General features: G+C 41.9%; 1 protein-coding gene across 1 annotated transcript in view; it reads right to left on the bottom strand.

The window, feature by feature from the left end:
* Positions 1-5,475, bottom strand: part of CLSTN2 (calsyntenin 2) — a 786,289-nt gene extending 780,814 nt beyond the window's left edge. The window contains exon 1 of the mRNA XM_061636759.1: positions 4,796-5,475. Within this exon, the coding sequence (XP_061492743.1) occupies positions 4,796-4,859 (64 nt within the window). The 5' untranslated portion in view covers positions 4,860-5,475. The remainder of the gene's footprint in view (positions 1-4,795) is intronic.
* Between the last annotated feature and the right edge of the window lie 7,260 nt (positions 5,476-12,735).

Genomic DNA, 12,735 nt, shown 5'->3' with positions numbered 1-12,735 from the left:
TTTAGAATCCACACCTGCATCATGTTAGCTAAATCTACTCTTTGGCAATAGATCCAATATTGCTTATCACTAGAGATCAGTATTTAGAACATCAGTGTCCATTCAGTATCAGCCTGACCAGGCTGGTGTGCACAGTTGCTTCTGCAACATTTTGCACAAAAGAGATTAGATATATTAAAAAATCTAATTAGAGGCAGGCACATCAAAATCTAGGTAAGGGGGAAAATTACAGATAGTTGATTTTCATCTAAGCCAAGTCTCATTATTATAAAGGTAATACTTGATTTAAAAGTGTATAACCTTAGGCTGTATTAATATTTCACAGTTTAGCCAATTATTTGACCAGATAAAGAAACTAGTTGCATTTCCAATCAGTTTGCTACTAAAAACTGTATCCATTCTTCTGAAAGAGATCTTATGAAAGAACGTTGAGGGCATTTTGTTATTAAGGGTAGCTATTCCATATTACCCCTATGCTGGGCTAGCTAAATTTATATATTTTCTTAATACAATCCTCTAAAGTAAGAGGGGTTCTCTTTGAGGCAAGTAAGGCAAAATTGAGGTTACTATTCAAGAGACCTTGAATTACGCACTTTAAGAAAGAGGGCAAGGACGAACTGGCCATTTAAGAGAACTGAAATAAGGATTTAGCAAATCTAAGTATTTTCTTCAGTATCTGATACAAAATATTGTAAGCTGTCTTAAGGACTGTCACTTTATATCAGATGTTCTTTAGTGCTCAGTAACTCCCGCTAGGAGTTTTCTTTTTGTATAGCTTACAAAGCAGGGGAAAAGATTCATAGTGCAAGGTCACATCTCCAGTACAAAATGAGTTGCAATAATAATTTCTTATACAAAGATTCCCAATGAATGCAAGCCATGAAGTAGAGCAACTTTACTTACTAGAACTCTTTTTAAAAAATCATCAATATCCTCCTTGGCTTCCTAGATGGGAAAATAGTGACAGAGGAAATTTTCACTGCTTGGTTGAGATTTCTTTTTTTAACCACATTAGAAGCTCTGTAAGAACCTATAGCTACTCAACACATGAGCCAAGTATTGTAATAACTTTCAGTAGTCCCAGTAATAATGAAAGCCCAAAGCTCAGCATCAGTGTTGTATGCAGAAGGCCTCAGGTTCAGTCCCTGACTCTGGAGAGCTGATGCTCATCCTGAGCTAGATGGCTGACTCAGTGTAAGACAGCTTCCTATGTTCCTAATACTTCTTCACATTTTAATAATAGGCTCTCAATGGCCTGGTTCATTTGCCACAGAAAGCCAGTGAGACATTCACTGCCATGGATTGGATCATATTAAACACATATTTATTCATAAACTAGGTAATGTGCATTAAGCTCTTCAAGCACCATTATCTTTTTAAAAAGGAAACATAACCCTTTCTATTAGTTGTTTATATACTGCTGACTTCATAAACAAAATATCCACTAATCTAAATCAAAGGAGTATATGGCCTTATCTGAAGCATCCTATGATCAGGCAGCTCAGTGTAAGTCATGTTGTCTCAAATATTTTGTTAATTATCGAGACCTGATGTTCTACCTTAATGCCAATTTCTTAGTGTCATCTAATAGTGACAACTAGCAGCATCTATCATAGCAACGTTAGACTTGTGATCTTAAGCAGAACATTTTTCTACTGTGAACAGTTCACTGTAATGTTAATGAAATGCCCTGCATACAGATTTATTCCAAGGCATAAGGAGGACACATCTTCTAGTTTATTGACATACAGCCTGCAAGTTCCTTGAAAGAGAAATGTGTCTTTTTTACTATATTGAATAATATAGTAATGAAATGTCATCTACATTGTTGGTGTCAAATAAAATGTTTGTAATAAATGTGTGTGAATATATGGACAGAACTTTTAATATATTACTCATCTCCAATGGCACAGTTATACTGGCTCCCTCAGTTATACTTTATGGACCTATTTACTCATTTTAGATATTTGCAATCTGCCCTTCACCCAAAAGGTCCCAGGGCAGCACACAAACATTTAAACATGATTCGCAATAACTAAAATTAAACATATGTCATAATAAAATTCAGTACTGAATTCAGTACCAAAATTTACTTATAGACATAATGGAGGGGGGGGTTTTTGGGGGGGGAGGGTGCTTTTTGTTCTCAGCTATGGAATGAACAGATCCATACGTTTGTGGTATCTCTGAGCAAAAGGAGTTGGTGTAAAGTACCTGCATACATCTGAAGTCCTTGCACTTCACGGACGAGGATAAGCCAAACACCTAAATCAGGGAGGATAGCCAGTTTGTGCCATAGTTTGCTTCCTGTGTCTTACCGGCAGAGTCAAATGCAGAGCAAAGCTTTAGGAGACAAGGTGTTAAAAGGATATACTCAGAATGACAGCGAGGAAGAGCACAAATGGTCTCACCCCAAAACAACAACAGTTAGAGAGATGTGCTTGCCCCCACATAGAACAAAGTAAATAGCCTGTCCAGTAGCTAATAGAAGTAGCCAACAAGGCATTGTTCAGTTACATTCCATCTTCTCCTTTGATCCTGAAGCCTCTGCATATTTCAGCAAAGTGAAAAAACAGCTGAATCAATAGGTGGATTGCCTCTTGCTAGATACCCAAAAATGACACATCAGCTGTATACCAAGACCTCAAAACAGGCTACATCCTCCTTCAAGCTACCAAGCAACCAGATTTAAATAGCTGATCCTAAATATATCATGTGGGGGGGAAATTGTGAGCAAATCAATGAAACATAGCAAGTATGTTCTATAATCATATTGCCTTTCACTTAGATGTGCATAGCTACCCTTTAAACAACAACTTTGTGAAGAAACATACCAAACTTGAACATTTTCATGTACATTTTTCCAATTTACAAGTACAAAATCATAAGGGGAAAGTAACCAGTGTCAACTGCAGAGATTCACCATATCTGTCATCAAGAATGAAAGCTTAATACTTTGTTGACATCTATTGCTTGTGTCTCTATAATGTTCATAAAAAGTCTTTTCATATCAAACATTAAACATGTAAAATTGTTGAAGTCTAACAATGCACTTTGCAGCCCTCCAGTGGTAAGTAGAATTCGTAACTTTGACACAATTCAGATGTACTAGTCTTTCTGGTATAACACTTCCCAAATGCCTACAAACAGAACTCACACATTTGTAAGAAAAAGAGTATTGGGGTTATTTTAAAGTAGGTAAATACAAGCAAAAAAAAGTGTATACAGAAATAGAATAAGCCTGTCATCAGTGTCATCTATATTGCAATCAAACCACATGTGAACCACAGGAAGATTATAGTACATGGGCCAATGACCTATGTGTCTTATGTGCAAATAATCTATATTTGTGCGGGTTCTCATAGTCCTTCAATTTTCCATGAATGAATTTAATATTAATTTACTGTCCTAGATATACATGACCAGCAATGCATGTGAGCTTTCTACCTCAAATCCTAACCACAGCATTTACTTTTTGTAAGAAACCACATTTTTACAACAGCCCATAATAAAGTTTTTCCTGCTTAACACTGAACAGTTGGCATGCTTGAGTAAGATTTACAACAGAAATGCAAGACAAAGAAAAGAAAATCAATTAACTGTTAAGAACCAAGGCAAATCAGATGTCCAGAGAGCAAAACTGGATGTGTTAAAAGCAGAAATTACTAATACAATCAAAATAAATTTATGAATAACATCTTTCATCATAACGGGAATACCAAAAGCCACTTGGGATTATCAAAACACTTTAATGCTACAGAGATTATGATTCCTTTCCTACAAGTTTTTTTCCTTTAACAACTCTGCTTTTCTTTGAAGCAACATGGCATCAAAGGTTCAATTAAACACCCTAATGTGTTTCAAACTGGACCAAGAAGGAGAACCACAAAGTGGAACAAAAATTCCATAGCTGGGCGGACTATCCCAGCTAAACTGAAAGACTAACATCTCTATGTGTTAGGCAGGCTGCATAAGTGTTAAAGTGTTTTAAATTTCGCTTATGCAAAAACTGAAGTAACAAATTTGTATGTGTGTACACATACACACAGGCAATGTTCTATCTGTAATCAAATATCCCCTTTAAACAAGCCCTTCGGCCAGAGATCCACTCAAAACAGACTCCTTTACAGATTGATATCTAGAAGGCAAATAAACACTCCGCCCCAATGTGGCATGCTGATCATTTCCTTCAATCTCTGCAGGGCGTGAATGTGCAGCCACTGGCTGTCCTTAGCTCAGCAAAGCAATTCGTTTCAACTACCCGCGAAGCAGGGTCAGAGTATCCGTCTACGAAGACAGACGTGCTCGAGGCAGAGACTGAAAAATAATCCCGTTAGGGGAGCGCAACGCGCCTGCCAAATTCCCCCCAAACTCCAACTGCTTCCCCCTCGCCCTTCTCCTCATGACGCCTCAAACTTTCGCAGACTCTCCCCACTCCGGTGCGTAACAGTGAGGGGGTCCCTTTTCCTTCACGCCCTCCCTGCAATTCTCTGAGGCGAGCAAGCTTCCCCATCTCCACCTGCAGTTTTGTGGGGCATCCAGGAACGCCGCTCCATCCCGTCTGGAGAGGAAATGAAGCCGCTCCCTCAAGCACACATACAGGAAAGGCAAGCAAAACCCCACAATACGCCTATGTGGCACCAGAGCCTTTCGAACACAACAAACCCTCCGCCTCGGGGCCCTTCAGAGTTGCCCCAGGAAGCTCCTCACACCAGGCAAGCGAGGTGGCGCCCCTCACACCTGCGCCGCCTGCTTTGCTTGGAAAGAGAAGAGGGGAGAAAAAAACTTCACTTACCTTTCGCGGCGAAGAAACTGCCGACCTCCAACAGGAGCAACACCCACTCCCAGCATTGCCTCATCCTCTCCGCACCCGGGCAGCACGACGCGCTTTATTCTCGGGCTTTACTACCGCGGCCACAGCTGTCAAGGCACAGGAGGCGCTGGGCTAAGCTGCGCCGCGCTCCCTCGGAGTCCGCTCCTGTCTCTGAGCTGTAGCAACGGGAGGGAAAGGCAAGGCAAGCGCGAGAGCAGCCGCACCGCAGCGTCCGCTATTATTGTTACTGCCGCTACTGCTCAGTCATTCACAGTCTTGACTGCCAGGACCAGAACAGCTCTCAAGCTTTCAACGCGGGACTGCTGCAACGTCACTGGGAGGAGAGGCATGAATATTCAGGAGGAGGAGGAGGAGGAGGGGAAGAGACACTGCTGGAAGGAGGTTCAGCGGCTTGTTTCCTTCACAACCGCGTGTAGACTACGGTTTAGGAAAGTACGCTTTAAAAAAAAAACCCACAGCTTCTGAGTTAAAGGAGGCAAGACGGAGTAGCAAGCAGCCGCGTTTCCCTGTCCTCTCTCGCTCCCCTTCTATGAATACTGCAGCCGGGAAGAGGGGGCCCGTGGTGCTGCCTAGAGAGGTGTGGGTAGCCACCTCTTGCTGTTCACCTGCCTGCCTCCTGTGCTGGGTTGGTGCAGCACAGGAGATTGCTCATGGAAGGGCAGACGCCTTATCCTCTCACTTGTTCACCTGAACTAGTTCTCTTGGTGGAGAAGCAGCGGGGATTAGATTTTCCCTGGCCGAGGCAGGGGGCAACCGAGAAGAACCAGGAAGTGCTCCTTACATGATCTCTCATTCTTTCTCCCTCTAGGCATCAAGCATTAGGCAGGTAATGGTCGTCACTACCTCTGGTCCCCTAGCTGCTTTCTCCCGCTAGAACTAGACTCTTCCTGATGATATGCCCTCTTCTCAGTCTTTTGGGAAGAGCAGTGGGAAGGATTAGGTAGAGTTATTCAGAGGAGATGAGTGACCAAAAGGAGGAAGTGGCTGCCTAGTCACTCACCCTGTCTCTCTGGGTACCATGTTGGTGAGGGATTGGGCTTTCTAAACTCAGTCCCCACTTCTCAGCTGGACAATTTGAGTGAGTGGGAGGATGAGGTAGTCAGGGGTGTAGTCATCTGGGGTTTGGGGTCATAGACTCCTTACTTCTTTGGGAGCAGGGTCCCTATGTCTGAGCATTCTATGAGTCAATAAGCATGAAAGGGGAGTCTGTTAACCACTGAGAAAAGTCTTCTAACATGCTTCCTTATCCTTTCCTGATGATTAGAGCCAATCAGAATGAAATTAGGTAGTTAGCCACTGAGTCTTCTCAGTAGTTAACACTGTCCCCTTTCACGCTTATTGGCTCCTAGGGACATTGGTTGTTGTGGGAGAAGGTATTAACAAGGATCTCATTCTCAATCTGGCAGCAAAAAGGGAGAGGCATGGCTGTGACTATCACGAAGTGCACTTCTGGAAGTGGCTGCTGCTTCCATGGCCAGTCCACCATCAGCTCCTCCAGACTATTTACTGAGTAGTCATCCTGATTTCTTTACCCACAGGTTACACAAAAGTTAGACTATGTGCAGTATTTATTGAGCATTTGTTCTGATTTGTTTGTAGAGATTCTATTTGACCACGAGCATTCTTCCTGATTTGCTTGTGTGGTGTTTTATGGGTCTTCCAGTTAACCATTCATTCATCACACATTTTTCGGTGCATTTCCCCATTACTTTCCTAACTGTAAAAAGTCTTTTTTAGAAAAGTGGATTTGTTGCACTAGGGTGACAGAGCACTTTAACTGTGCAAACTTAAATTTTCAGTATGTGCTTGAATCCCTCCCACCGGATAATGACAGTCTGGAGGTGAGTCCTAGGTGCTGCACTAGCCAGAGAGAGGGTAGGTGAGCAAGCAGGCAGAGGGAGCTGCTTATACCTTCTCTCATGTTTTCTGCTTTGTTCCAGAGAAGGTGAACAAGGGAGAGGAGTTAGCTACTCTCTTTTCCTTGGACATTCTATCCCCAGCCCTCACAGTAGCAGAAGTTGTTGTCAAGGGTCCTATGGGGCTTCCTGGCTGAGGGCATCACTCCCACCAGCCTGTCCTGTAGGGCACAAGAAGGAAGATGTTATTTATTATTTGATCACCTTTACTGCTAAGTGGCTGCTTGAGCTTCAAAATAAAAGTGGCATGATTAAGCACATGTTTTTAAAAAGCACAAATATTCTTAACTTGATGCAGTGGTCACCAGTGTGGCACGGGCACAATGACTCTTTTGAGGTCTTTCCCTAGTGCCTGTGAAGCCCTTGACCATGAGTTAATGGGGGGTGGTGACCTTTTTGTCCCTTGAAAAGTACCTAGAACTGAAGAGTAGAATACTCTTTCATACTTCCTCTACCAGCACTATGCACTTTTCAATAATTAATTCTACTGGACCCAGCTTTTACCCAGATTCCTTTCTGCCTTTCAGGGTGTGGGACAGAAGTGACCCAAAGGGTTGGCACCCAGATCACTCTCTCAAAAATCAAAATGTGCCCATGGGCCTAAAAGTGTTGGCAGCTGAAGTTTGGTTAGACGGTTTGGAGATCAGAGTGACAAACCTTCATGATCTTTTCCTCCAAAACAATGGAACAGGAACTTTTCAAACTTCTTTTGTGTGGTCTTTGTACATTACACCTATGGAATAGAAGCAGGACTTCCTTGAGAGCTAGTTTGCTCATGCATACATATAACCCGATAACACTTGGAAATGGTTCATATAGTAGCGGTTTTGGTGATCTCTTACACACATAAGCATGGCATTCACATGTGGGTAGAATGTGCCTAACTTCTTATTTCCTTCCACCCCTTTGTGAAACATTGTGGAAATGGGGCAAGTCATTCATATACTTTTCAAATATGAATACCTGCCTGCACAATGACTGAATGAATGCCTGCCCAGGGGGAAACAGAATTACATGCACTAGCCCTGCCCCATACACAAGGTTGGTGTGAAAGAAATTATGCAGCTGCAGGCATAATCCCCTTCCCTCCTTATGCACAGTCATATGAATATATGGTGAGTACTTCTTCACATAGCGCATAGTTAAACTATGGAATCCGCTCCCATAAGAGGCAGTGATGGCAACGAACTTGGATGGCATTAAAAGAGGCTTAGACAAATTCATGGAGGATAAGGCTATCCGTGGCTACTACCCATGATGGCTATGCTCTGCCTCCATAGTCAGAGGTAGTATGCTTCTGAATACCAATTGCTAGAAACTGCAGGAGGGGAGCGTACTCTTGCACTCAGATCCCGCTTGCAGGCTTCCCTTGGGGATCTGGTTGTCCATGGTGTGAACAGGATACTGACCTAGATGGGCCACTAGCCTGATGCAGCAGGCTCTTCTTATGTTCTTGTTTCTGATTATGAAAGCTGGGCAAATCATGTCCCATTTATATTGCACGTGCTTCAGTTTTGAACATGCATGGGTTAACCAGCCTTTGGTTTAACCCTAGTCAGAATCATAGAATAGTAGAGTTGGAAGGGGCCTATAAGGCCATCAAGTCCAACCCCCTGCGCAATGCAGGAATCCAAATCAAAGCATTCCTGACAGATGGCTGTCCAGCTGCCTCTTGAATGCCTCCAGTGTCAGAGAGCCCACTACCTCTCTAGGTAATTGATTCCATTGTCGTATGGCTCTAACAGTTAGGAAGTTTTTCCTGATGTCCAGTCAAAATCTGGCTTCCTGCAACTTGAGCCCATTATCCCATGTCCTGCACTCTGGGATGACCGAGAAGAGATCCTGGCCCTTCTCTGTGTGACAACCTTTCATGTTACTTGAAGAGTGCTATCATATCTCCCCTCAGTCTTCTCTTCTCCAGGCTAAACATGCCCAGTTATTTCAGTCTCTCCTCATAGGGCTTTGTTTCCAGAACAGGAGGGGTTTTTTTAATTAAAAAACAAACAAACCTTGAGAACAGGTAAGGGATGATTTCAGTTTTTGTCTGGTCTATTTTTTTCCTTTAATATTATTACTTGTTACTTTTATACCTTGCCTATTGTCCGTTATAATATTCAGAGCAAAATATATGGTGTTCCCAGGCAGTCTTCTATCCAAGCAGACTCTGGCCTCCTTAGCTTCAACAGTGTTATTACTTCATTTTCCCTTAGGCTATGCCCTGTGCATCGCTCTGGTTTTCTTTACTGTGTTCCCAGTGGCACACCCACTGTGCATTTAAATTTGCAAAACAAGAGTGCATACATATCTGAGGTCTCTCAATAATTAAGACATAGCTAATAGTGTTAAGTGACCTGAGTATGCGCTCCTGCTCAGTAGTGTAAGGGCAAATTCAGAAGTGCAGAGTTCCTTCATGTTAGTCATAGCCATGTCCCTTCTTTTTGCTGTGGGGCTGAGAATGAGATCCTTGTTAATGCCTTCTCTAACAGTAGACACCCCTAGGAGCCAATAAGCATGAAAGGGGAGAGTGTTGGCTACTGAGAAGACTTTTCTCAGTGGCTGACTCACCTTTCACTCTGATTGGCTCCAATCAGTAGGAAAGGTCAAGGAAGCATGTTAGAAGATTCTTCTCAGTGGCTAAGACACTCCCTTTTCATGCTTATAGGATGCTGGAGACATTGGGACCCTGCTCCCAGAAAAGTAAAGTGTCCCAAGACCCTGAACAACTACACCCCTGCTTCTACTTAAGAACATAAATGGTGTCTTTCCAAATCAAGCCAATTCAATATTCTTTTCAAGAATTCCAACAACCAGTCCTAGATGGTCAATCAAAAACTGGCCATTAGTGGACCATTGATAGATGCCTTCAGCATATCTCTGTTCTAGAGCTCAGCCTTGGAAAAAGTAATAAAGAAGACTGAGCATGTAAATAATGCCTTTCCTCACTATTGACTACTCATAATGCTAGTCCTTTAAGCTCTCACACCAACTTCTGCAGTGGGTTCTCTTTAATGGGAAGGAGTCTTGCAATGTCTGCACACCCTTCCATTTACCCTTTAAGGCAGAAGCATTACTTGAAACCCTGTCTTGAAACTCCTTCAGAGCAACATTGTTGTTTAGATAAATATGTATCATCCTCCCTGTACAAATGAACTATATACTCTATACACTTATGATAAATTACTGCTCATGCATGCTGACTAAACACACAGCCCACTATCCCACTTACTTTTCTGCATGCTTTGTCCATCCAGCCCTGCCCATTGGCCCCTTGCCAGACTTTACATCCAGCCATCATTTTGCCCTGAGAAATCTGGCAGATGACCACCCTATGAACACCTCCTTAACTCATTCAACTCCCCAGACTTGTCACAAATCATTTGCTCCTAAATGGCTGCATCCATATAAACAGGAGGTGCCTCCTTGCTTGCCTTCTTCTCTAATGGCTGTTAACAAACTAGCCAATGCTCAAGAGAAAGTCAAAGCTATTAGCAAAGCTATTAACTGTTTCTCCAAGGCACAAATTTGCATTGACTGTCTGCATATACAAATTCTAATCGGCACATAGACACTTGGGACAGCAATCAACTATATATATATTTGTGTTTTCTATATCTGAGCATGTCCACAAAAAGTAAGAAAATAATGGTATAGATAAAGCAAGCAATTACATTTTTAAAAATTTTCAGATGAGTAACTGTGTTAGTCTTTTGCAGCAAAATAATAATAATCAGAATTTTGTGACAATTTAATAAATTTCCCATCATAAATTTATGCCATAATAAAATTATTAACATTTAAGATGCCACAAAACTCCTTTACTGTTCTACCTACTTAGAGAAGAAAGGCCAAAGCCTCACCTTACTTTCTCAGAGGAGCCTGGGATCCTCCCCTTTTCATTTTATTCTCATTATTTCTGCCCAGGCGCAGGAAAGGATTCACAAAAGCTCCAGAGCTTCCTTGCTTCCAATAGAGAGCCTCATAGATCTTCCTAATATTCCCTAATGCCTGTACCGCTTTTATGAGTTCCAGCAGAACTGTTGCTTTTTGAATTGCAAGAGATGAGCAAGATGAATTTAGAGTAAAACTGAGAAGCATGGGGAAGTGCAAATCAATTGTGGTATCGTTTTTGCCACATCCAAAATGGTTGTTTGTTACAAGAGAGGTATAGAAATTGTGTTTGAATATGGGGTTGTTGGTATATAATATTCTGCACTAACTTGTAGTGTTACCCCTCCTCAGTACCAAATTAGCATGCTTGTTTCATCTTACAGAAAGAGAGAGATAAAAGGGCAACATTTTTCTGCTCCCAGTCTTACGCACCTTTCTTTTTTACAGATGGGTTACACATGTTGAGGTTCTGTATGCTAGTGTAACCTCTCCATTAAAGATCCCATTGTTGACAAGGAGAAAGGAATTCATGAATTTACCATTCAGGCCATCAATATCGTTTCTCATGTTATTTATGCAGAGTGGGATGAGATGCTATTCTAGCACTGACCTTGGCCACTCTATTATCCTAGAAAATGTTTCCGCACCTGTTGCCAATTTTAAAATGAGCAGCAGACTGTTCTAAAAACATACACACACACAACTCAGTTTCTCAGCTTTCCATAACTCTCGTTCGCATACTCATAGACCTACAAGATCATCAAAAGACAATGCTCTGCATGCATGTGTGTGTATACGTGTGTATGCACGTGCACACACAAAGAAAGATAACTAATTCTTCCTTTATTGGCAAGCTAAGCTAAATGTAGCAATGTTACAATCACCCAAAACACACTTGGATAATGGATCAAAGAAGTATGTCTTGCTTTAGGCTGCAACCCTATTCCAATTTACCTTGGAGTTAGTCCCATTGAACTGCATGGGATTTGCTTTTCAGTAATCATGCATTGGATAGGATGATGATGATGATAATTCTTCTACACAAGTGTCTCAAGTGATAAAAACATCAAAAAAGCAGTTTGAAAACGCACACAAAACCAGCAGATATATTTAAAAACAAAACAGACATCCATGGCAGAAACCCATCTATCCAGCAGGGAAAGCCCATTGGAACAAAAATATCTTCAGTTGTTTATGGGAAGTGCAGATAGTGGATGCCTGGCTGAATGCTGCTTCACAGATCAAGCAAAACCAACATAGGATGGGGTTAGATCAAAACCAAGTTTGGGCCAATTTAATAGTAGCCACTGTGGGGAATTGAAAGGTCAAATTTGGGATTTATGAACAAGTCTGTTGAACTCCCTCCCCTGTGCTCATTGATGAGCCTTTTGACTAATTGAAACACCTGAAGCCCTCCTGGTAGCAGTTTCTGGGCCACTCTAAAACATTTTACTGCCCAACATGGTACCACATAATCTGTAGAAATAAATGATGCTCCCTTATACTGCCTATATATACATATATATAGTCAGACTGTTGTTTCACCCACTTCAGTATAGTGGCTCTCCAGGGATTCAGGCAGGGGTCTCTCCCAGCCCTAACTGAAGATGTTGGAGATTGAACCTAGGACCTTTGCGTGCCAGCAGTAACCAGTAAGCTATGGACCTTTTCCAAGAGTCCAAGAAATGAATCCCATCTTTGCAATATTTTGAAGGATGGTGGGACACTGTTATCAGTTTTGTCATGGTTGTCCACAATCAGAAAATAGCACTGCACCATCTGCCACATCATGGGGGATGCTGGAGTGTACCTCTCAGGATGCATATTGCTCCACTGACCCCCCCTAAAAGTAGTGCTGGCCTTGCTTGGGAAAGATCAGAAGTTTCATGATTTTATCCTCTAATGCAAGGTCCATAACTATCATTATATGATATTTCCCTGTAATTTATTTAGCAAAAGGAATACTTGGCAACTTTTGCCAGGGCCTTTAATGCAGTCCCCGATGGTGCTTCTGATTCCATTAACCATCTCCTATCCAAACTTCCAATCTTAAACAATATTTTTTTATCATCTTTGATTCAGATCAGTACATTGATG

Source organism: Rhineura floridana, chromosome 7 (assembly GCF_030035675.1).
Source record: "Rhineura floridana isolate rRhiFlo1 chromosome 7, rRhiFlo1.hap2, whole genome shotgun sequence".
Classification (NCBI taxonomy): domain Eukaryota; kingdom Metazoa; phylum Chordata; class Lepidosauria; order Squamata; family Rhineuridae; genus Rhineura; species Rhineura floridana.
Note: the sequence above shows the minus strand (reverse complement) of the source record. Positions and strands in the feature narration are given on the sequence as shown.